Source organism: Corvus brachyrhynchos, unplaced genomic scaffold (assembly GCF_000691975.1).
Source record: "Corvus brachyrhynchos isolate BGI_N302 unplaced genomic scaffold, ASM69197v1 scaffold114, whole genome shotgun sequence".
NCBI classification, from domain to species: Eukaryota; Metazoa; Chordata; class Aves; order Passeriformes; family Corvidae; genus Corvus; species Corvus brachyrhynchos.
This window is the reverse complement of record NW_008238337.1, coordinates 1,048,665-1,072,500: the sequence shown is the minus strand read 5'-3', so window position 1 is coordinate 1,072,500 and position 23,836 is coordinate 1,048,665. Positions and strand designations below refer to the sequence as shown.

General features: G+C 42.3%; 1 protein-coding gene across 2 annotated transcripts in view; it reads left to right on the top strand.

Moving 5' to 3' along the window:
* GLT1D1 (glycosyltransferase 1 domain containing 1) overlaps positions 1 to 20,511 on the top strand; it is a 47,595-nt gene extending 27,084 nt beyond the window's left edge. Inside the window, exons 7-13 of one of the 2 annotated variants that reach the window (XM_017734754.1) lie at positions 2,138 to 2,233; positions 3,244 to 3,293; positions 7,686 to 7,729; positions 8,194 to 8,314; positions 13,410 to 13,508; positions 17,425 to 17,516; positions 19,115 to 19,233. In XM_017734754.1, the coding sequence (XP_017590243.1) occupies positions 2,138 to 2,233; positions 3,244 to 3,293; positions 7,686 to 7,729; positions 8,194 to 8,314; positions 13,410 to 13,508; positions 17,425 to 17,516; positions 19,115 to 19,142 (530 nt within the window). In that variant the 3' untranslated portion in view covers positions 19,143 to 19,233. Of the gene's footprint in view, positions 1 to 2,137; positions 2,234 to 3,243; positions 3,294 to 7,685; positions 7,730 to 8,193; positions 8,315 to 13,409; positions 13,509 to 17,424; positions 17,517 to 19,114 lie in introns of both variants that reach the window. The other variant, XM_017734753.1, reaches the window with a different exon arrangement.
* Positions 20,512 to 23,836: the final 3,325 nt, after the last annotated feature.

Below are 23,836 nucleotides of genomic sequence, written 5' to 3'. Positions count from 1 at the left end.
GGATTGAGTGGGGAAGGTCTGCCTGTAAAAATGAATTAGGTGATGGCTGAGATCTACAGGAGACAACAAAATAAAACTACAGCAGATTCTCACTTCATTACACTGAATGGCAGAGGCAAATCCTGTTTGAGTGGCCCTTTATGACAAGTTTTAGAAAGGCCATGTAGGACCCAGTCTGTAGCCCCGTGTCCCCAGAGCTGCTATTTCAGAGAAAACTAAGTGAAGCATCCTGATAGACAAGCAGGGCTTTGCAAATCAGCGTGAGGGGGAGTCTGCTGGGAGAGATGGGAATGGCTTTTCAAAATGAGAGCTCAGTTGAGTGAGCTATTTTCACTGATAAATGTTATTTTAGGTCGTTCCACTGGTGGAACAATTGGAGTGTAATTGGTGAGATTCTTGGGACAAGTACCTTTGAATGGCACAGGAACTGGATGGAAAAGCCTGAATGCCTGTGGGGCCAGTTTTCTCTTTCTCTTTCAGGTTCAGGTGTTCATACAGGGAGCAGAATGGCAGTCAAGACAGCACAGAACTGGTCTATTAGGGCTTTAAATCCCTATCTAATAAAATTAAAAGACTGCAAGCTGTAAGATAGAAACAAAAAGCTGGTAAGACATAAAAAAGAGCAGTAATTTCAAGAGTGCAATAATTCTGTAGTCTCCATGTGAGACCAGGAAAACCTGGTTTCTCACTCCCGTGTGACTGAGCTGCCAGCACTAACTCCAAGGTTTGTTTCCAAATAGCCAGAGCTCAACATCAGTGAGTGGAACCCACAGTTTAAAATGGATATTTGTGCCTTGTGGATAGCTACAGGGCAGTCTGAATTTTGGTAACACTTTTTAGTAGTTTGTTTTGTGGGAGTTTGTCATAAACTGAAACCACTGCTGCATGTCTGAGAGCAAACAGTATTAATGGCCCACTGCACCAGAAGATTGGCTTTTCCAATCCAAATGTTTGTGTATTATAAACTACAAATTATTTCTTGGTCCAATAACCAGTAAAATGTTATTTACCATGTCTGCTGCAGCTACTTCTGACAACTCAAGTTGTTTTAAGTTGAATGAAGCAGACTCAGTAATGAACCCCGTGACAGGGAGAATTTAAATGCTCCTGAATTGGATTTTAATTTCAAAAGCAATAGATTTGTGACCATGCAAACAGAGCCTTGCTGTGGGACCCATGATGTCCCCCAAGCAGAGCTGCCTGGTTTTAGGTAATCCTTGTCACCCATGAGCTCCATAAGGGGCTGAACTGAAGGACACCAAACTGATTTGTCCAGTACAGAAAATCAAATATAAACCCTTCAACCCCTCTAGTGTTTATTGAATCACGTTGTTATTTGTGTTCATTCAGCAATTTTTGACTCATGTTGTTTTATCCTAAACACATTTGAGCAAAGTTCATCACATGGTGACCCTGTCCAGTGTTCTGAATTACTCATCCTGCCACAGACCCAGGGGAAACTGCAGTATCCTGCATCAGATCTTTTTTTCCCCATAAAGCCTACACAATTATTTTCATGAGTTGTTGCTGTGTATCTGCAACAGGTTTTCAATGTTAAAAGCTCCATGTTGAGGTTTTTCCCTCAAGTTATTTTTCATCTGCATTGTAGCAATAAGTGTGAAATAAATGCTTTGCAATAATTTAATTTCTGGTTAACTATCCTGTAGCAGTGCTGGCATACAGAGATTGAGAACTATGGGGCATTTCCTGATCTTGAACTACAAAAAGTGTCAGATCAAGAGCTCTAAGACCTACACTTAGGAAATAGGTGGGGAGTTATTATATGGATGCAAAGTTATTCTTTTTAGGGGTAAAAACATTGAGAACCACCCAGAATTGTTCAGCTGCAGGGGCAGTCAGAGCTGGGTTCTGCTGTCTAAGAGCACCACCAGCCACCAGATTTTTCTCCAAGTCCTGCACATTCAGTGCCTCTGGAAATAAACTCCTGTGCCCTATAAAATGATGTAAGTCCTCAATCTGACGATTGATGCAAGAGCAGAAAACAGAGGGAATGATGACCATTTTTCATAATCCACCTTTTTACTGCTTTTACCACTGTATGTGCTCATTCATGGAACAATTTGGAGTGTTCAGCTTTTTTATATGCATTAATTATTTTCACAATAATTTGTTACAGCCATTCCTGCAAACACAGACCGTTTCCATCTGTTTCTTTTGATATGTGGGCTTCGAAGAGTCAAAGACCCTCTGTATTTAGTAGAAGTTTTCTCAGGTAAGTAGTGTCTATTTGAATATTCTATGAATGTTTATAGGTTTGGCATGAGCTGTTTTATTCATTGCAGGAAATGTCCTTGTATATTTGCATTTGAAAAAAGAAATTCTTACGTAACCATTGATCTGTTCAACACATTATTTCTGTGCCATGTCTTTTCCATCCTGCTGGGAATAACAGAGCATTAAAATCAAAGCAATATTTGATGGATTTCCTTGCTGAGAAAACTGTTTTGCTGTTACATGCAATATTGATGGAAGACAAAAGGAAAGATCACCTGCTTCAAAATCACTTTCTTATCTTGCTGTCCCGTGGCTGTTACATTGATTTGCATGTGTGCTAATTAATGCCATTGAAGTTGCAAACAAATTTTACCACCCATTGTTCTGGCTCAGTGCTCAGACTAGGCTGAAGTTTCCTCATAGTCACAAAAGGGAATATTTTGTCAGGTTCTGTTTGTGTCTGTAAAAGGTTCAAGTATTCTGGCATGGAAATTTAGCCTGCACTATTCAACTTACTTTTATAACCCTTTAAACCTTGTGGTGCTGAGTAGCAAATGCAGTTTGCAGTGAACTATGCTGTTATATTCTGGCATTCACAGAGCAGCAGATTTCTCTTGTGCAAATAACTGAGTGAATGGTTGCAGTTACTTCCACACGTTCCTTTACACAGGAAGAAATTCAAGTAACTTTGGCTTAGTGGCCAGAGTTGCTGCATTATACAGAGCATTGTTCTCTGGAGTGATTCAAAATTAATATCTGAGCTTAGTTAAATAACCCTTGAGTCATAAGAGATTGCATGAAGTAGAAAGGCTAAATACTAACTTTCAGATATGCTAATATTTGAATTCTGAGGAGTAATGTGAGCGCTGAGCATGGAGTATGGTGCACATTCAGTCTTTTAAGTAGCAATACAATATTTGTCTAATTCTTCAGTCATGGAGCTATTAAACATTGATTAAAAAATTAATGATTTTTATTAATAAAAAAGTTGTTCCTCTTCTGTTTCAGATTGGCACAGAAAGGACCCCAGTGTCCACCTGGGCATTATTGGACCTGCAGTAAGTTGCTGTTGTAATTTTTATTTCTAAATACTTTCATTTCCCTGCATCTGAGATACTACAGACCTATTCCAGACTTGAACCTAGGTCAGAGGATTTCTGTTAAGGAGATAAGAAGGTGCAAACCTAGAAGTTGTAAAGGCTGTTCCCAACAGGTCTAAACTGTGGAAGCAATTCCAGTGCCCAGAGTTCCAAAGTTCAGAGCTGTGCTGTCAACAGAAGGGTTCCTGCACTGCAGAGGGAAACACCTCAGGGGGTTTTGCAGGAGGAGACACCCTGAGGGAGCCCAGATCTCTTCACTTACTGCTTCCTTCGATTACAGACAGAAGTTCTGAAAACTATCAAAATACTTGGATTCTACTCTTGGCTACTGTTGTTACACCTGTGGGATTTCAGACACCCACAAACTACTAAAAATGCATGCTTTTGCAAATAAAATATTAGAAATGCCTATTTCAACATGAATAACTTAGAAATGAGCCTATAAAATATTTTGAAAGGCAGCAGTTGCCATCTAGGAGGACTTTTTTCCACAGGCATTGCTAATGAGGATTTTTAATGCTGTGAAGGTGATTCAGATGCTCGTTATCCCTGTTCTTACATCTTCTGTTCACATGGAGCATTGGGTCTTTGCTCCATTCCAGCTGGACTTTGATGCCATTTCTGGGAGTCTCGATTTGTGCACGATTAACAGTTGTCAGCAGGTGCAAAATGATGTTCAGGTTCTGTCTGACAGCCGGCAGTGAGGACAGAGCTTGAGCTGACAAAGAAAACCAGTCCATTTTCTTGTACATTTAAAATCTCAGTGCACTAAAGCCTGGGATAAGCTGAGGCTTTTTATATATCCCCATTTCAGAATGATCTTAAAGTTGGTACCTCTGTCCTGATTCTTCTGCTTCTGTGTGCTGCCTGTGTAACTTAATGCTGAAGTTACAAAACTCATTGCAGGGCTTTTGAGAAAGAAGTCAGTGTTCTCCATGTAGATCCTGCAGCAGAGGGCTTGAAAAGGCAGCCTGAAGCCTTGGTTTAACCAGTGGAAAAGGTCTGGGGAGGCAGCTGTGTCATGCGAAACAAACTCTCCCTGATGCTTGAAGGGGACTAAAAGCGTCCCTGTTTCATCTGGGTAATGTGTTCCCTCTGTATCAGTCTCATCTCTGGTTCATCTCCACATGAGCCTGAAAACTTGCAGGCAATTTGCTTTATTAAAAAAACAAACAGACTCTCAACAGGAAAATAAGAACAATTTTTCTATTTTCTCATTCAGTTTTATTCTTTGCAAATTCTGGACATAGGATTTTATTGTTAAAAGCTGTTTTTACATTTTTGTTTCATCTGGGGTTTTTTTCCACGCTAATACACAAAATGATTTGGAAGTGAACTGGTGTGGAAGGCAAATCTAGAGCAGGTGTAATGAAGCTGTGCTTTAGAATCAAAAGATGCACTTGCTGCCTCCAGTGAGGATTTTAAACATTTTAGTCGTCTTCTTAAATTTGCTTCACTTTTTCACAAGCTAATGTCTTTACAGACCAGAAATACCCCCGTGGCAGTGCAGAGGCTGGATCAAGGGCTGAACCCCCTTAAAACATTTTAGAGCATATTTCTCTCACACAGAACAGTTCTCATACAGAACTAAAATATTGCTAAAGGAAAAAAAATACATCTCAGCTCTATTGGTATTTAGCTGCACTTTTCTTATTCATGGTGCTTCTCAAACTACAAAAATCTTAAGAAAATCAGTGCCACAGTCTATGAAGCATGTAATTTTTATTGTGAATATTAAAAGCCCGTACAATAAGATTATATTAATTAAGAAAAGAAAGAACAAAGGGCCACACTCTATTTTCTGCTTTACTTCCATAAGATGATAATATTTGCTGCCATAAGATTATATATTATTCCCTGCATTTTCTGTGCATGATTGTCTCCAATGGTGCAATCGAGGTAATGTTGCAGGATTGAGGCCTGTGTTATGTAAAATTTTCAGCATTTGTCTCCACTTCCAGTTTTCCTTTTGTTCATTTCTATAATGAAATTTGGAACACCAGCTAATTTTCAGCAGCTCCTTATTCTAAGAATAGGAGCTTATGAAACTTAAAAAAAGTTATGGCCGCAAAACTTGTGTTCAGCTGCTGGGTAACTTCTCAGAGCTCATTTTGTGTTTTTAACCCTGCTTGTTGGCAGTACAGAACATTGCTCCATCAGATAAACATTGGAGCCTGGGGTCACCCACTGCTGGAGTAAAGGGGATTCCTTTCACAGTGGTGCTGCCAAAACCTCAGAAACCTGAGAGCCTGAGCAAATTCACCCTCTCCATATTGAATATCTTTGCAGATTCCTCAAGCTCTTTGCTTGTAGTACTCTGGTGATATTCTGACAGAATTTTTAATGTACTGAGACCTGTTTTCCCCTACAAAGTCTAAAGTCTCAGCATTATAAAAAAGATGTTCCTGGACCATTATTTGAGTTAATATTTATGTGGCAGCATTTTAATATTGTGTGTTTATAGAAGATTTGCTAGGTGGGCTCTGTGCTTAACAGGCCCCTTCATCTCTGTGCAGCATTTGATCTGTGACTTCCTGCACTGTCAAACACATCTTGGATGTTTCTTTTCCTGTCAGCAGAGTAAAACTTCCTTAATGGCACATCTGGACCTGTTTGGTGGGTGTCCACACCCCTTTCCTTGTCTCATCTCTTCTCTTGTGATAGGAGCTGTTCAGCTCGAGCTGCTTTCCTCTGATCTCTGCCAGATTGATAAATTTGCAGCCCTGTGAAGGCTGTGCCCAGGGTGGGTGATGCTTACACAAATGATAGGGAACTGATGAGTGCATTTGCCTCTGTGCTGAGAAGTAACAACATCAGAAGTGGCAGCAAACGCTACCTGTGCAAGAAGTGGCTCATGGAGATATTCTGGGTGGAAGCACCATTGTTTGCAGGATGTTTTTGGGTGCCTGTGCTCAGTTCTCAGCCCCCTGCCAGAGCTTTGGAAGCACTCACATCCGAGTGCATTCCCAGCTCAGTGAGCAGCTCCTGCTGGGTCCAGTTCCTGCTGGATTGAGCCTGGGGTGAGGCAACTGTGCCCCCCCAGTTCCTAAATGCAGCTCGGGAGCATCACTCCTCTAAGTCATTGCTGTGCCCACCCTGGCAGCAATATTTTAATGGAGTTCTCACATTCAGGCCAGGATTCTTGGAATATTTACCAGCAGAAGGATACAGCTCAAAGGCTGGTTCTGTCTGTGAGGCAGATGGCGACTGCTTGGCTTGCACTGAAGTAGAGGGGATAGGAATTAACAGCTCTCAAATTTTATGAGGCACAGGCTGGAGTTTTTCTGATCCTTCTAAAGGGACAAGAACACAAGACCTTATCTCACTGCTCATTAAATCACTTGCAAGAACTCCATCGATTTTAGTGGAAACAGAGGGTAGTTCCTTATGAGGGGAACTCAGCATCAAAATGGAATTTTGGGGAAAAAGCTAAAAATATATTTATATAGAAATAGCAATTGGGACACTCAGTAGGAAATCTCAAAAAAACTTTTTTAAGCAGTTAAGCTTTTATTTTTTGTATTCAGTATGAATTCCTTCCTTAGTGCAAGTGATTCGCTTCAATCTTTAAATTTATGAAGCCCAGTTTTCATAAAGTAATCAATTTTGTGTTCAAAGCATACAATCATAGTTATAAAATAAATCCTGACTTTTTACCAAAAGGGTTTTCTAAGACACTTTGTGTTTTGTATCTCATAATCTAAAACAAAAACCCTACAATCAACCCCAAAATATTAATATACATTAAAAATTCATGTTATTCCCAGTCTTACAATGCTGCAAGCTATCATGTATCAATCTAATATAGTCAGTCAGCCTTAATAAAAAAAGCTGAGTTCTGTTCTTCATGTCTAGTTAAGGATTTTCAAGTTCTGTTTATTTCTTTTAATCATGTTAAATGAAAACAGCAGACAGAGTTAAGCTTTGTAAATAACCCTACTGGAGTTAATCACCCAGCTTAGACAACACTTTAATGCCTTCATGTTTTACTGGGGTTTAGAATTTTGAGTTTATTACTTTTCAAACAACTGTTTGTGTCAGAGCACCTGTGTGACTGTCTCAGTTTACACCCAGAATCTTCCTGAGGTCACTGAGGCACATTTTTACTCCGTGCATAGAGGGACAGTCCCTTGGCACATCAGTGCCCTGCCCCTCTCTCACACAGGAGCTGTCACACCAGGCCTTTGAGACAACCACCAAGTTACAGATCTGTGGTATGATTTCAAAGCTCAGCATTAAAATATTTTAGTTTAAAAATGTGCTAAACTTTATTTTTCTTCTCTGGGTATTTCAAACACAAGCTGCAGTGCTGAAGTGGTGCCACTGACCTCTGTGCATGCTCCTTTCTAGGTTGATCCAGTTTTTACAAGTGAAATTAAGGAGAAAGTTAAAAGGTAAGAAATTAATGTTAAGCCTTTTATCTGCTGAATGAAAGCAGTTGGCTGCCCCTTTTTAAATCATGTACATGCAAATGAATGTCCATGCACAGCTCTGTGTAAGTAACAAATCTGTCAGGATTACTCTCAGACTGGGTATTCCAAACACTGTAAGTTTTAGAATAACCAGTGTGTTCATGTTTTGTGTTACATCACACCTGATTTACTCTGAATTAGATTTATTGCTCATAGAGTCATGGAATGGTTTGGGTTGGCTGAAGGATCATCCCATTCCAGCCTCCTAGGTGTGGACAGGGACAGCTCCAAGCCCTGTGCAACCTGGCCAGGGATGGAACACCCCCAGTGTCTCTGGGCAGCCTGTCCCAGTGCCTCACCCGCCTCACAGGGAAGAATTTCATCAGTTCTTGTCGGTCTTTTCATGATTTCTTTCACGCTGGCTTAGGAGATCTCTTGGTTTCCAGGGCCCCTGGGGTACATCTGTTGCCGGAGCTGCCTCAGGAGGAGCTGCACGCTGCTGTGAGGAGGTGCTTTGCCGTGGTGAACAGCTCCCTCTCCGAGGGGATGTCTGCTGCCATCCTGGAGGTAATTCCATCCTCGTGCCGAGGTTATTCACTGAGGTTACAGAGAATCTGAAATCACCTTTTACCACTGGAAATGTGTGTCAACATCTGCTGTCCGTATTTCAAAGCCAGTGAAGACAAAACTAAAATGTTTCTTTTCGCAAGTGCTACCAATTAAGGTTTTCTTTCCTTGAACTGACAGTTTTTTGTGCTTTGTCTATTTATTTTTAAAGGATAGAATGTAATTTTATCAATCCTGCTAAATTAACAATACAGACCTGAGATGTAGAAATCATTCTGATTTACTGTAGTTGTCACTAGGCTTGATTCAACACCCACTTCCTTATAATCTTGCTAGAATGGACTTTCATTTATTTTTACATCCTTTCAAAAAGCAATCTAAGAGCTGTATTTCGTTATTTAATTCTGAAATGATTAATGAATGAATGACATGCTCAGTTAATTCTTTTGCCATCAGTATTGAAAATTAATAACCAGTTTTATTTCATATCTGTCAAAGTAGGGCACTGCTTAGTATCAAATGCTTTCTCAGAAAAAAGTAAGTGTACTTATAGTGGAAGTTCTTTGGGCAAGTGCCTTTCATTACTCCATTTATTTTGGTGGGTGCTGAATGTTGGCTCATCATGAGCTCAGAAACATTGCATCATTTGTATTAATGAACCTCCCATTTGTTTCTAATGAGTTGCACTTCCAGCATTTCCACACGTCTGAAAGTCCTCATGAGTAAGAGCTAAGTGAGCATTAGAGGAATTAGGAAGGGCAGATGATGGCGAGACAGCAAATGTGTATTTCCATCCCAAAATGCCAGTGCTCAGAGGTGGAGGCAGCTGCTCTTCCACAGCAGCAGTGCTCTGCTCCAGCAATTACAGGCTGTGACATTTCCAAACTTGGTGCTGTGTCAGGCCAGGCAGACTCTGTGTGGCTGGGGTGGAGTGCACAGAGCCCTGACTCAGGGAAGTGGAAGTTAGGTTTCTGTCACCTCCTCCTCACCAGTTCCCTGTTCCCCTCAGGGCTACTCATAGAACAGTTGACCAAAAATCAACCTGATTTATTTCTCCAGTGTCAGGGAGTGAGAAACAGGAGCAAAGCAAACCAGGAAGGCTCTGAGGAGACACAGCATCTGCAACGGCAGTGCCTGCGTGCTTGGTCTGGTGCAAATCGTTGTGCAGCTCAGGACTGACGGGACAATTGGGGTAGACTCCCCTCCAAAGGGTTTGGGATTTGAGTGTCTGTTTGCTGTCACCTGGACACTGGGATTTGAGGACATGCTAATAGAATACCCTGCTGAGAACATCTCTCTCTCAGGGAGTGCCAGTCTAACACGGTGAAGTTCTTTCCTGGGGTGGCCAGCAGCAGGAAGGGCCATCTGCTGAGATCTGGTTAAATAATAAGGCACAAAACTATGCATAAAAACCTTCTGCTCCTAGGCTGGGAATAGCAGGCTTGAGTTTGGAAATGCAACTCTCATTGTCTTTGATGTTCAACATTTATCAAGGTCATGAATCTGTAAACAGTATTTTAGAGTGAGATAAATATATAATAGATAAATGAGATAAATAGATAATCACATCTAGTGCAACCTGCCTCAAGGTATGAAAGAGCTAGGAGCCATCACTAATTACTTTGTCAGCTGGTTCTGGTATCTCCCAGATTTGACCGTAACTGATCTGTTTTCTGTTTGGCATTTGAAGAAGAGAAAACAAACATTATAGCAAACATTAAAAATGTATCTCCTCCTCTGAGATCTCAAGAATTCTGCACGTTCCTGGGCATGTGATGGTGGCAAGGGCACCACTGCAGGAAAGGTTTGTGTGTTCCCTAAATTCCTGCTAAAACAAGGTTTTGACTCCAGCATCATTTCATTGGAGCACTTTTTCTGGGCTCTCAGGAATATTCCCACTGTTGTAAAAATCATTAGACTGTTATGTTGTTACCAAAAAGAAGCCAATTAAAAAAGTTTTAAAAATGTAGAAAAGGAAGTTGGGCAGACTCTATTGTGCTATAAGGTAAAATCCAGTCGTGGCCAACGTGTGAAGCACAGGCCTAGCAGTTTGGAATAAAAGCCATAGCAAATGATAAAAAAAAAAAAATAAAGATGATGTTGTAAAGCAGTAAAATTGAAGAGCCAACAAAAAGATGTATAGGCTAGGAGGAGGAAAATGAGGGACAATGCAGAAGACAAAGTAATAAATAAACCCTGTATTTGCTCTACCAGCCTTGCATTGCTGGGCAGAGGTGCTTATTGGGTAACGTTCCCACAGCTTCAATTTACACCCTGCATCCTTCTGCAAGAGCAGTAAAACACATTTGCAGTCAAAATAATGTAACAAAACAGATGGCCAATGGACTAAAATGTTGTTTTATGCTATTATTCCTGGAACCCAGGTCAGTAAATTATACATATTTTCAACAATGCAAATGATTCTTTTTACTGCTTAAAAATAGAGTAAGTATCTAAATTAAATTTGAAGCCACTTCGTGCAGTAATTATTTACAGCCCAATCCATTTGTTTAAGGCCAGTGGTATAAAGGCAGCCCTGCATCTAAAGTATGTGGCCATCTGTTCTTTCAGTAGCTATAATTCACTGGTACCTGTGCTTTTGGGGACCTGGAGATTTTCTTGTGTAGCAGTTACTGCCCTCCAAATCTGAGACAGAACAAATGTCTTTCCCTTTAGAGTTTGGAAATTACAGAAAACTAAACATAAACTTGGTGCTCGACTTCAATCAATCATCAGCTCTGTAGCTTTCAAAACCAGAAGTGAAGGAAGATACCTTGAAACACGTTTTAGCTGTGCTGCAGCCCAGTGTAACCTGCAGGGCAGCACAGAACTGCCCCAGGCCACTCACACTCCTGCTCCATGGTCACTGTCCAGGTGCTCCTTCTCTTCAGTGGACAGTTGCCTGCTTGGGAAGGAGCCAGACCTGAAATTCTTCCACATTTTTGGTTTTTAAAAGGAAAATTGCAGCGAGGGCCTCAGGCAGGTGACAGCAGACGCTGCCACACTTCACTGCCACCACCCAGCTCAGGATTTGCAGCTCAGAAGTTCAGGTAAAATATCTTCATTCCTTATTCCCTGAAGGTGTTGGGTGAGGTCAGCAGCCTGAACATGAGGGTGTGTAAGGCTGTCAGAAAGAGCTGAATCAGAAATTCTGTCACTCTTGGGGGTGTTGGTGCTGCAGGGGTGCCGGTGTTGGGGCTGTACTGGGGTAACTGGAGCCAAGAGCAGCTTCCTGGAGCTGCAGATTCCCAGCCTGCCAGGCAGAGTGGGACCCTGACCTCTCTCATTTCCTGGGCAAAGCTCTGTGAACATCTGTACAGACTGCCACCCAATGCTTTTGGATCTCTTCCTTTGGGAAACAGATTTGTTTAATAGTGAAGTCAGAGCAAATGACCCAATGATTTGTGGGTGACCAAAGACTGTGTTTTCTTTCACCAAAATGACTTCTTAAAAACTTCCTTTTAAAAAATCCGTGTCTCAATATATTTCTAATTTATTCTGGTTTGTGTTCACTTCATTAATCTGTCTGAATTACCCCCAGGTAATCTGGTAGTTTCTGATACAAAGCATAGAAGAGGTTATATCATTAAGGGTTGTTACTATTTTTAGCACTACCTGCTGCAAAGCAGATGGCTGTGCCAGGACCATAGAAATGCTGTGGTCAGACTAATACATCTGCAGTGGTGATTTAAACAGTGCTTTCCTTGGATATTTTAAGTTATTAAAATATGTTGCAAAGTCCCAGCAGTCCCTTCCTGTACATTATCAGCCTGGGTATTTGTCTCTTCAGTTTTGTCCAAACTATAAAAAAATCATGGTTTTCTCCTTGGAATTTTGTTTGCTTGCTGTGTGGACTGAAGCAAAATTGCTCCTCATGCAGGATTGTAATGACAGCAATTAAAAATGCATTGACTCTGGAGGGACAGGGAATCACTATGAAACAGTGTGAAGATTTCAGGGAGTGAATTTCTTCCTCATTTGACACTGTGATAATTGCACAATATGAATATTTCTGGTTTTACAGTGAGTGCATCTCCAGACTTCCCAATTCATCAATAGTAATTAAAGCTTTCGGATCAGGACATGCACGAGCAGCAGAGCTGAGGGCCCAGGGTTTGCACACTCAGAGCTGAAGCTGTGTTTTCTGAAGTGGCTTGGCAGTGCTCTCTGGGGAATGCTTTGCTGGCCTGGAGTGGATGCTGATTCTGCAGCAGCCTGAAACGCTGCGAGCTGAGAGCCCACAGCTCCCTTCCTTTTTAATGTATTTACCTGAGCACACACAAATACCTCCTTCAGATGTGTTCCCTGCTCTCTGAGGAGTCCCACAGGCTGTGCAGATCTTGTGGTTTGGAAGCACAGTGTGTTCTGAGAGCAGAACTTTCCTGTGCTCTCTTGCTAGAGCTCAGTCGCTGCTGTCACTGTCCCCTCCTGCAGCCCCTGCTCGCTCGCAGTCCTGGGAAGGCCATGCCCACAGATCATCTCAAAACAAAAGCTTTTCCCAGAGCTTTCTGTGACCCACAGGAATCAGAACCCAGCAGAAAGTGCCAAGTGACTTCCAAGGTCCCTTTGCTGTTGTTGAACTGCCCCCAAGTCCTGAGTTCTGCATGTTATAGAAAATCTGGGGAAACTGTGTTTGACCAGAACTAGGAAACAGCCATTTCCCTGGCTTTGTGTGCTCTGAACACATCTTCTCACACACAGTAAGGGAATGACTTGGTAACAACCTTTGAGCTGGACTTTAATTTTATTGTCTTCAAGCCTGGTGTTGGGAGCTTCCAGGGGGAAACAAAGTGCACACTTCGAGGTGGGAAAGAATAAAGGATGGAGCAGCTATCCATGGACTTTCTGCACTGATTGCTTCTGATAACGTGTTCAAAGTTACAAGAATAACAGAAATATAAGCAAATATTTCCAAGAAGTTCCACACAGGAGATCACCTTACACATGGTATATTTCAGTTAAAAAACTGGAGAGGTGGGAAAGAAGTTTGGTTTGTTGTTTCTACTTTTCTTACTAAAATTGTCGTCATTAGCACCTCGAAATCCATGAATCCTTATAAACTGTTGTTTCCTTTTTTTTTTTAATATTCCTCTAGGCAATGGATTTAGAAATTCCAGTGCTGGCTAGGAACATTCCTGGGAATGCAGCAATAATAAAGCACAAGGAAACAGGACTGCTGTTTTCAAATCCCCAGGTAAGAAAAGCACGGATCCTTAGGTTCCTTTTCTATACAGGCCTGTGTCTGTCTGGATGCTTGGCTTTTCCTCTCGGCAGTTTTCCCCAGATTCTCCTTTTTGGAGCTGTGCTGCTGCCTCCCCTGCATTTGCAGTTCAGGGAGATTGTACTAGGTGTCAGCCTTGCTGAATGTTTGTCTGAGCTGCTCAGAGCCACTTGTTGCACTGGGGTTTGAAGGTTCCATAACTGAATCCTGCAGGAGATGCTCTGGATGTGTCAGATTTCCCTTCAAGTAATAAATAACTGGAATAGGAACTTGTATTAGACAAGCTGTAGCTCACCAAAAGAGAATGAGCCTCAAGTTCCAGATGACACATTTTGCAGTCAGTGTTAATGTAAAGTATTTTTAGATGCAAGATATTGCTCAGTCAGAGAAATTAATAACTAAAATTAAGTCAAGTGTTAGGATGAAGCCTCAGTGAAGTTAAATAAGAGTGGGGAAGAGAGGGAACACTAACCATATTTAAATGCTGGAAATTTTCATTTCAGCATATTTTCCTGCATTAGGGCTTTGCTATTACATATTCATGTATGCTGTGGAAGATGACTCTCAGAAAAAGATTCCCTCCGAGTTTTATCCAACTCAAGATTAAAGAAACCATACTAGAATAGACCATTTGATAATTTTGCAAAGTAGAAAATATATCTTATTTATTTACTTTGTGGAGTGTGTGATTAATGCATTATGTTAAGTTGTGCTTCTGGAAGGTGAATCCTCTTTGGAGGAGTTTTTTAGTAGAAGAACTCTTGCAATTCAAGTATGGTTCTGTTTGTTTGTTTCTGGAATAGTCAATGTTTCCAGTGGTTACTACCAAACCTAAAATATTTCTTTGATAACTTCTGTACATGTATTCCCTGAAAAAAGCCCACCGACTTCCATATGCTCCTCCAAAGCTTCCAGGACACACAATCCTATTGAACCAGGGACTGAGAGCTCTCCTGGTATTAATGCTGGTACATTCTCTTGTTTCCCTCAACACTCTGGCTGCATTTGGCTTGGAATTCAGATTCATTATTCATACCAGCCCCAATTAGCTTTGTCATCCATCCCTGTAAGGAGCCTCTTCTGTGACCTCCAAGCATCCCACGTTCCACGTGTTTATTTGGGACTGGAGATCAATTAAAAATCTGCTACACATTTCACCCAGGGGTCCCAGTGGCATCAGTGGCTCTGTACAATTGGCTGAGGACTGAAGGGCTGTCTTTAATATCAGGACTAGAGTCACAGGCCATAAATCTGCCTAGAACTGGATCCAGGTGCTTGGCAAAGTCTGTCTCTGGCTCCAAGAATCTGGACCAACAAAGATTAGAAAAGAAATTTTCCTTTGCGAAGTTTGGTGGATTAGAAGAGGAATTTCCTTTGCTAAGTTTGGTGGATCCTATCTGGTTGTGAAGATACAGGCTGGATCATAGCTCAGGAGTAGAAGGCATTGCTTATTTTCAGTTGTTTCTGATCTGAGGAGGGAAAGCTTTGCAGTACAGGTACCTCAGATAGGAGCAGTTGAGCCTGCTGTCTTTTGAAAGCCAAATTAGAGGGATATTAATTAACCATTATGCAATGAGGATTGTTTTAAATTGTGAGTGCTGTTGGCTTTATTCTTTCATTCTTGCTGGAAGTGAGCTTTTGTGGCTTACAGGAAAGTAGGAGATGTTGTGTCTAATTGTAGCCATCCTTAACCATTTGCATTTGGCTGGAAATAGCAAAAGCCCTGCCAGTCACTGGAGGCAGCACTCAGATGGAAATAGTTAATCTGACAGTGAAAGCCATAGAACGTTTTGTTCCTGACACTCCATCATTTGTGCACATTACTGTGCACATTACTTTAAAATCATGGTTTGATCCTGCTGCTGCTTGAATTTGCAAGTTTATGGAATATTTGACACTGAGTTAATGGGACCTGAAATAAAAAAAAGTAAGAGATAAGAATGGGGCAATAAATAATGCAAAACTGTGTTAAACAGGAAGACACAAAGAGTTATTCAGCAGGCTAAGTTTCAGAATTACATGTTCAATGTCTGTAAAAGCTTATGGAAGGACCTAAATAAAGAGAAAGGAGGTAAATAAACTCCAAAGCCAATAAGAGAGGGACCAAGCATGGAGAGAGGCTGAGGGTGTGGGGCTTGGCCAGCCCCTGAGAGCAGAGGCAGCGTTTGGAGGAGCAGCAGCACGGCTCTGGCTTCCAGTGCTTCCCTCTGCCACACGGTCAGGGCTTCTCCACCAGGGCTCCAGGCCAGGAGCAGCCCCGCAGTTCAGGCCTTTGCCCCCTCACCTGAGCAGAGCTTGTGGCAGTGGCAGCTCTCCCAGCCCAGGCTCCCCAGGAACGCTGGCCCCTGGCCCCGGGAGCGCTCGGGGCCAGCTCCTGCTGGGCTCCAGCTGCCCCCGGTGCATCTGTCCCTGCTCTGCAGTCACACCTGCCCTCTGCCTTCCCTGGGCTCACTCCTGTTGTTTAAGGATCGTGTCCTTCTGTCTGCTGAAGCTGCTGTGAAATGCTTTAATTGCAGACTTGCTTTCATTATATAAATATTAACCATGCATTACATCTTATTTTCATTATGTGTGAGCTGTGGCACTGGTGCAGCTCTCGTGGTAATTGAAGAATTATTCATTCTTTTTACTCAGTGCACTCATTTTCCAGCTTTATCTCCTGGATACCTGGGTTCTTGTGTCTCTGCAAAATATTATACAGGATTTATTTTAGGTACTATATAGAGGAGTTGACATTTTCTTTAAGGATGATTGGTCAATTTACCAGGAGAAAACTGTATTGTGGATGTTGCTGTTGAAAAATGCCTGTGTTTGTGGTGGAGTACTTCCCCTGAAAAGGGCAGATGTGAGAGTCCTTCTGGATGTACAGGAGATGATTTTCTCCCTTTTTTCTGGGTTGTGACTGACTGCTGAGGCTCAATTTTACATTGTGTTTTGCTGCCACCTCTAAATTAATTATACCCACTCCTGTCTGGGAGTAAAGGTTTATTAGAAATAGGGATGGCCCCAAGTAGTAAGCTAGCATGAATATCACCTCCTCCATCTGGGCTGCTGGAGCTCATACCCTCAGGTTTGATAGTTGAAAGGCAATTTGTGAATTTGACCCCTCTTTCACCAAAACTGAAGCTTAGTTCCCATCTACAACAAAATAAGGGAGTGCATAAATATTTGTGCAAATATCACTGGCACAGATACAGCACAACAGCTACTGGAGACGTGTTGCCTCCCTGTAATTACTTTATATATTCCAGGCTTCTGGAAAAGCAGAATGAAATGCTGGATTTTCTGAAAGAGCTCAGAGTTCTGAATGTCTCCATGCTGCAAGTCCAGGCCTCAGACTTGCCACAAAACCACAACTGAAATGCCAGTCACTTGTAGTTAGGGGAGACACCTGAAAAATGAAGTTATTGCTATCTAAAGCTGAGCATCCAAACCTGAAAACAAGCTAAGCCAGCTGCTCCAAGGGTAAGAGGCAAAACCCAGATAAGTCACAGTGAATCTTCCCACTGGCTTCCAGTCGGATTGCAAGTGACTTGTGGGTGGTCACATTGGATTAGGAGAAGAAGTAGGGATAAGCCTGAGAAGTCCTTACTCTCCATCTCCTGGTATTTTTCCATTTGTTTTTTTTCTCTCCTGCATTTTCTCAAGTTTTATGCTTTGGACTCAGTTTGGCATTTTTTCCTGAAATTATCCTCAGCCTTAAGTATGGTAACCATGAATAAGGATCTCATTTCTTCTATCATTTACATGTTTCCAAGTTTTTATCCTCCATCTCCACATTTTCAAAGAATGCTAATAGGACTACCTGTCAAGAAATGTTACATTGCTGCTTCTGTTCTTAGGTAATTTACATAAATTATTTTTAAACATTAAATAAAATCCTCCACAGGAGCATAAAATTAAAGTTGGAATGAAGTTCAGTGTGAACAGTATTTATTACTGTGATTATCCAGGCAATTGGATGAAGCCAGCACAAGTCAGGTGAGACTTTCCCACCTTGCCTGTTGTGTCTGGGGGAGGAGAGGAAGGTGTGTGTGGAGCTGGGGTGGGGTCTGCCAGACACAGCCTCGGGTGCTCCCACCCCTGCTCTGGGGACATCTCACAAGTGAGGGACTGAAATCCCAGTTAAATCAGCACAGGGCAGCTGTGGGTGGGCAGCAGGCTGGACACAGAGCCCGTGGCTCTGCCAGAGCTGCTCTGTGGCCAGAGCACAGCTCAGCAGCAGCACTGGCTGATGTAGAGTAAGGGGCTGCTGTTCACACGTGTCCATGAAAAGCTGCTCGTTCTCTTAGCTGGTTACAAAGCTCTGCACAGAAGTGAGCTGTGTCTCTGACTGTTTCATTGCCTGGCAGTGATGCACACGCTGCTGCTTTGTCTTGTCAGAGGGAGTCTCAGCAGTGCTGGTCCCGTGCTCCCTGTGGTTGCCCCTAGCAGCGTGGGCCAGGGGTCCCAGCCCACGATGTATTCCTCAGAGCCAGCACTGGCCCTGCCCCAGCAAAGCCCATTCTGTGCTAGCCCGAGAGTCTGTATCTGAGGAGGTATTTAGACACTCTGTGTACTTCGATTTTCAGGTATAGTCTTCTACTTTAGCTAATGTTGAGATGAGCTCTGGTGTTACCTGGGCTATTTCCTGTCACAGCTGACAGGCTGGGTAAATAATGTATCTCCTTCTCCCGTCCTCTTTGTCCCCCATGTCCCCATGCACTGATCTTCGCTACCAATTGTGTAGTAGTACATTATCTTAATTTTCCACTGACATAAGAGCTGTCTGCTTTCCTGAGCTGAACCAAGGCACTATTTTGCACAGATCTGAGCGCATTTGTAATCAAGCTGAAGCACTGGAAGTTGTCTCTTGATAGAAAATTAGACCAGCTGCTCAGAATAGATTAGTTCAGACATCAAATCTCCTTTCACATGTTTGAAGATCACAATTTCTCTTGCCCAGAAGTAAATGAGAGAGGCAGAGGAGCAGGCAGAGGAACAGTTGTGATCTTTGAGCTCTGGTATTTTGCCCAGTGAAGTTAAAGGGAATATATGGCTTTTTTTGGTGTTTGTTGAGCTAACCCTGCTGTATCTGCCCAGGTGCAGCCCCTTCAGGGAGAGCTGGCTGCTGCATGCCTGCTCTTATCTTTACACTGTGTTTATGTTGTGACTTTTTTACTCTTACCATAAAATTCACTGAAGATGTCGCAGTAGCAATGAGATAAAAGTTTAGCTGAGCAGAGCTCAAACATCTGATTGTTGTCCTCCATGCAGAGCAGGCAATTAATTTACAACCAGCCTGGGTTTCCAACCATTGGGTAGGCAGACAATTTTTGTGCCATTAAATTTGTTGCTTATTTGTCTTAACACTCTGGGAATTGTATTTGATTTTTAATGTCTTAATTGGTGGGCTGCATAAAATAATAAAATTATTATTTATTGATCATTCTTTATAAATAAATTACAGTATTGACCTTGAAAAATGACTTAGGACAGCTTCATATATTGGCTCACAGTTGGACAGGTACCAGCTATTTCAGTATCATTAGGACTTTTTCAAAGAAATTTTAATTGAATTATTTCTTTATCTTTTTTAGGAGTTTGTTGTGCTGTCCAAGAGTTTGATGAATGACCCCATAATGGAAAAAGAAATTATAACAAGGGCCAAAGATTACGTGAAGAAACATCATTCCTGGGAAGGTGAAAGGAAAACCTACCAGAATCTTGTGCTGAGACTCCAGTGACTTGCAAGACTCCAGCTGACAGCCAGTAGAGCACTTTAATGATGGAAATGTGATTAGGTTTGGGTTTCTCTTGGGTTCTCTTCAGAAAAATAGACAGGCATTGTTATTCTGTTCAAACATATCAAGATCTCAGCTGCTTCCCAGTGTCCCAGGTGTCCAGCTCAGCTCCCTGTGCCTGTGTGCCAGTTCACCCCAGAGCAGCAGGAGGACACCCCTGGAGCAGAGCCCAGCTGGTTGCTGTGAGGAGGCCTCAGAGGGTGGAGGATTTCCTGCACACAGGGCAGCTCTCACTGCACAGAGCTTACGGGAAATGTTCTGCCCGTGGTGCATCCCAAGCCCCGGCAGCAGCAGCAGCTTCCCTTCCACTTACACCCATCTGAACGGACTCAGGTACCCACCCCAGAGCTGCTGCCAAAGCCCAGGCTCCACAAACAGAGCATTCCCTTCTTACCATGACACCTTCCCTCAGACCAGCAGCGAGCACAAGAAGCAAAGGGAATGTTGATGCTTGGGGCAAGGGAGGAGCACAGGGCTTGTTCTGTGCTGCCCCCTGAGCCCCTGCAGCCCTTCCAGAGCAGCTGCTATGGCCCAGCAGTCCTGTGCATACGTTTTTTTCCTGGGGACCAGAGCAGGAGGTGGCCCAGACCTGGCTCAGGTGCCAGAGCTGTGCAGTGCCCTGGAGCAGTGGCTGTTCACAGAGATGCTCTGTTACATAAACTACCTCTTGAGTTTGCCAGTTCCTTTGGTCCCTCTGTGATTTACTTATTTAGTAAAAGATTTATGAGACCTATAAAAAGGGAGGGGGGGGGTGTATTTTCAATTTACTGTGTTTTGGTACTGCATGTTCTTATTTGTGGCTTTGCAGGATGTATTGCAATATAATGCAGCAGGCTGTCTTAAAGTGAGACTGATCTCTGCTTAAAGTCCACACTAATCACCCTTGTCAGCCCAGGGCTCATGGACATATCTTTGTGTCTGTAACTGGTCATCAAAGGACTTGCAGCTAGAGGAAAAAAAAAAATGAGGGTCATATTTCTAACTACTTGTTGGTAGGAAACTGTTTGCTTTGTGTAGTCTCCATCCTGCCCCAAGGAGAGCCTGGGAAATGTTTTCTGTTGACTTCAGTGGCTGTTGTGTCAGACTTCTCTTTCTAGTAATGAAGTTCACTGTGTATTTTAAGCTTTCCTCTCTATTTCTTATGTTTTGCAAGAGCCTGGTACAGTAAACAAGAAAGCAGTTTGAATGCTGTATATTGATTTCTCCCAGATTTCCCTCCTTGTTTTGTGCTGGGGCTGCTCAGCTCTGCCTTCAATAACACAATCCCCAAGGGCAAAACCGGCCTGATTTAAAACCCAGGAATTGCTGCACTCCCTTTTGAGCACATTTTTCCTCAATACTCCTGGTGTGTCCTTTGCCATGCTGGGGTGCAAGTGCAGCTGTGCTGCTCCTCAGTTTAAAAGCCACCATCCAGCCCTGAACAGACTCTGCAGCAGAATCCTCTGGCTGGGTTCTCCTGCTGGCCCTGCAGGAGCAGTGCTTCCCTGGACCTCTCCTTCTCCAGTGAGCAGCAATCCCTCCCAGGGCACTGCTGTGTCTCTTTTGGCCACTGCAAACCAGACACTGAAGGGGGAACTCCCACAACGTGGATTTTCAGCTTAACATGGGGCTGGGGACCTTTATTAGCAATAAAAAAACAAAAAGGACTTTTCCAACTAACTGAGCCAACTTCAGGGAGTCCTGTTCCTCTCAAAACCTCTCGGAGATCTCCTCTGCCAGCTTATTTCTGATAACCTGCTTGATTGGCTTCGATCCTTAGCCTTCCCCCCCACTCCCCTTCCAATAGTAGTGGTTGTCTTCTGAGAAAAATAGGTTTTTAGAAGCAAATAAACAAATACAAAATGTGGGATAGAAGCCTAGGCATTGAGCTAATGGTAAGTGATTAGTAATAGTAATGATTAGAAAGCTTTTTCTGCAGGCTGATACATTTATTACCAAGCTTCAAGCAACTATAAATACATTGATCTGGAATTTGTGCTATTCCCAGCAAAACAAAATATGTTCAAGTGAGAAATTCTGCTACACCCTCAGAATGTAATTAACATATGATTTTTCAGGCTGTATTTAATCTATAAATATGAAATCTGCATCTGGGAAACAGCATGCTCATTTGCATGTGATAACCAAAGCAGAAGCACAAACAGCCCTTCTCAAGAGCTGCATGAAGGGAAAAAAGGGAAAACAACCCAAAGTGTGGTGAGCTGAGCCCTCAGGACTGTGTGCAGTCGTCAGAGGAGGCAGCACTCATCAATCAAGGGCAGTCAGCTCTGGGCTCATTTATCACAGGGGCTCCTGCTCTGCCACAGGGAGCTCGGCCATGAAGGCTAAAAGGTTGGGGCAACAACTGCAGGGAGTTTCATCATCATAAATTGCGACGGGATTTATGTTTTAAATTTCATCCAGTCTTATGTTCCAGGCCTATAAATATTCAATGAGTCTTATAAGTCCTTGTAAGGAAAATATGAGACCCATGCAAGCAGTTTTGGGTATAATTATCTTTCCAGCAACTTCACTCAAATGATTTTATAGGTAAGAATAATCCTTTTGTTGTCCTGCAGCCCTAATTATAGTATTTATCTTCCCCTTCAAAGCCCCACTCCTACCCAAGCAGCTTTTTAAGCAAAGCACACCTCGATGAGATGCAGATACAGCTCCAAAAATAGCACTTGTTCTGTTTGCAGGAAAAAACCTACATTGTGCATTTACCCCACGGCTACTTCTGTATTTCAGGACCTTGAAATGTACTGTTAATTAATCCAATTACATGCATTTTATTTTGCAATTAACTCTGCCCTTGAATCCATGGGAACTGAATGGAAGCAGTGGACCTGTACAATGGGGACCACGATGCTGTTCCCTTTCTTTGCACAATCACCCCAGAACTGGAGACAATTTGGTGGCGTGTGACAAAACCCAGCCACGTGCAATGAGAGCTTTCTGAGTTAGGATTTCATTTTAATTAGCCCTAAAGCACACATATCCCAATTTTCAGAGTTACTTTCTACATTCTCCTTCAGACCTAGCCAGCATCTGCCCTAAGAACACTGATGCTGGGTAAGTTTTCCCATTTTTTGGGGTGCTGGCCATTTCCAGAACCCCAGCACTCCAGCCTGGCAGCAGGCAGTTGCTATAACCATATCAGGACTTAAAATTGTAAAAGAAAAATGTTAAAGTGTATATTGAAAGATTTTCAAGTATCTGTGCCTCTCCTGCAAATCATTTCCCATCAATTTAGCCTGTGTGTTAACCAACCCAAACACCTGCAAATGCTACCTTTAGGTTTACTGAATGCACAAGCACTTCAGTCTTCTTCTCCAACATATTTTCTCCTGTCTACAGGCTCATAACTCGTTCTGTCCCTCTCTCCCCTCAGTCTTTTTAATCTTTAGGTCAGGAGTCATTCTCCATGAAAATAAAGAAACAGTTTTGTCAGAGGAGATGGGTGCTTCCATGTGGAATTCAGTCATTTAATGCCTCAGTGGGATCTGAGTGGGTTTTTTTTCATTAAGTTGTCCAAAGTAATTTCATCACTCCAGAATTTATTTCACTTTCACCCTCCTCTGTCTGGTCGGTCCCAGCCCAGTTCCTTTAATGTTTGAAACTTCAACCTCATGTCAGAGCAGGTCCCTTACAGCCTTGTACCTGTCCCAGTGTTCCTCAGTGCCTTTAATTCTGCCTGACACAGACAAAGGAAAACCTTGATCTTCCAGGGCCTTAATTGCATTGGGAATTTTAGAGGAAAGCAGCTACTTATTAAAATAAAAAGTCTCACAGTCACCAATAGAAGAGCAAACTGTATAAAAACCAGGATTCCTAATTTTTAAAGAAACAATCTACATTTTTTAAAGGGGTGGATAATGATCTGCAATTTAATTCTCTCTAAATGAAGCACATTTTCATCAAGTAATTATTCTGTGTCATTCCTATGACATCTATTTTAGGTATCAAATATTGAGGGCACTTGAAGTCTCACATCCTTTCCAAGAAATGTAGGCCAGCATTTGTTTTGTCCAGTGCCTAAAAAAATTACTCTAGAAATTCATTTCCCCCAGAGCATTGCCATCCAGCTAATTTAAAACATTTGTTTGAAATTAAACAATACATTTTAATTAAACCAGCAGAGAACATCTGGTTACTGAGAAATCACAGTTGTGGACACCTGACCTGGAAGAGCATTAACCCCCTGCAGCACCCTTTAACCCTTCCTGCTCCAGAACAAGTGCTGGCACCCCTTTTATGATATTTTAATGTGCTTCTTACATGCAATTCCCATTCCTGTGTGCTTCACATCTGCTTAAGACACAAGTCCAGCCACAAGTATAACCTTGCCATATAGAGGTCACTTATTTCATTTGCCTGATTCAATCAAGTTTCATCATTCATTGAAACTAAATGCCCTTCTACTGCTTCAAAAATTAATCCCTGCCATTGAAAAGCCACACTGTTATTTTAGTGGTTATTTTAGAGAGGTGAACCGAGTTACCAAAGCTTTAATTTAACTTGAGCAATACATCAACA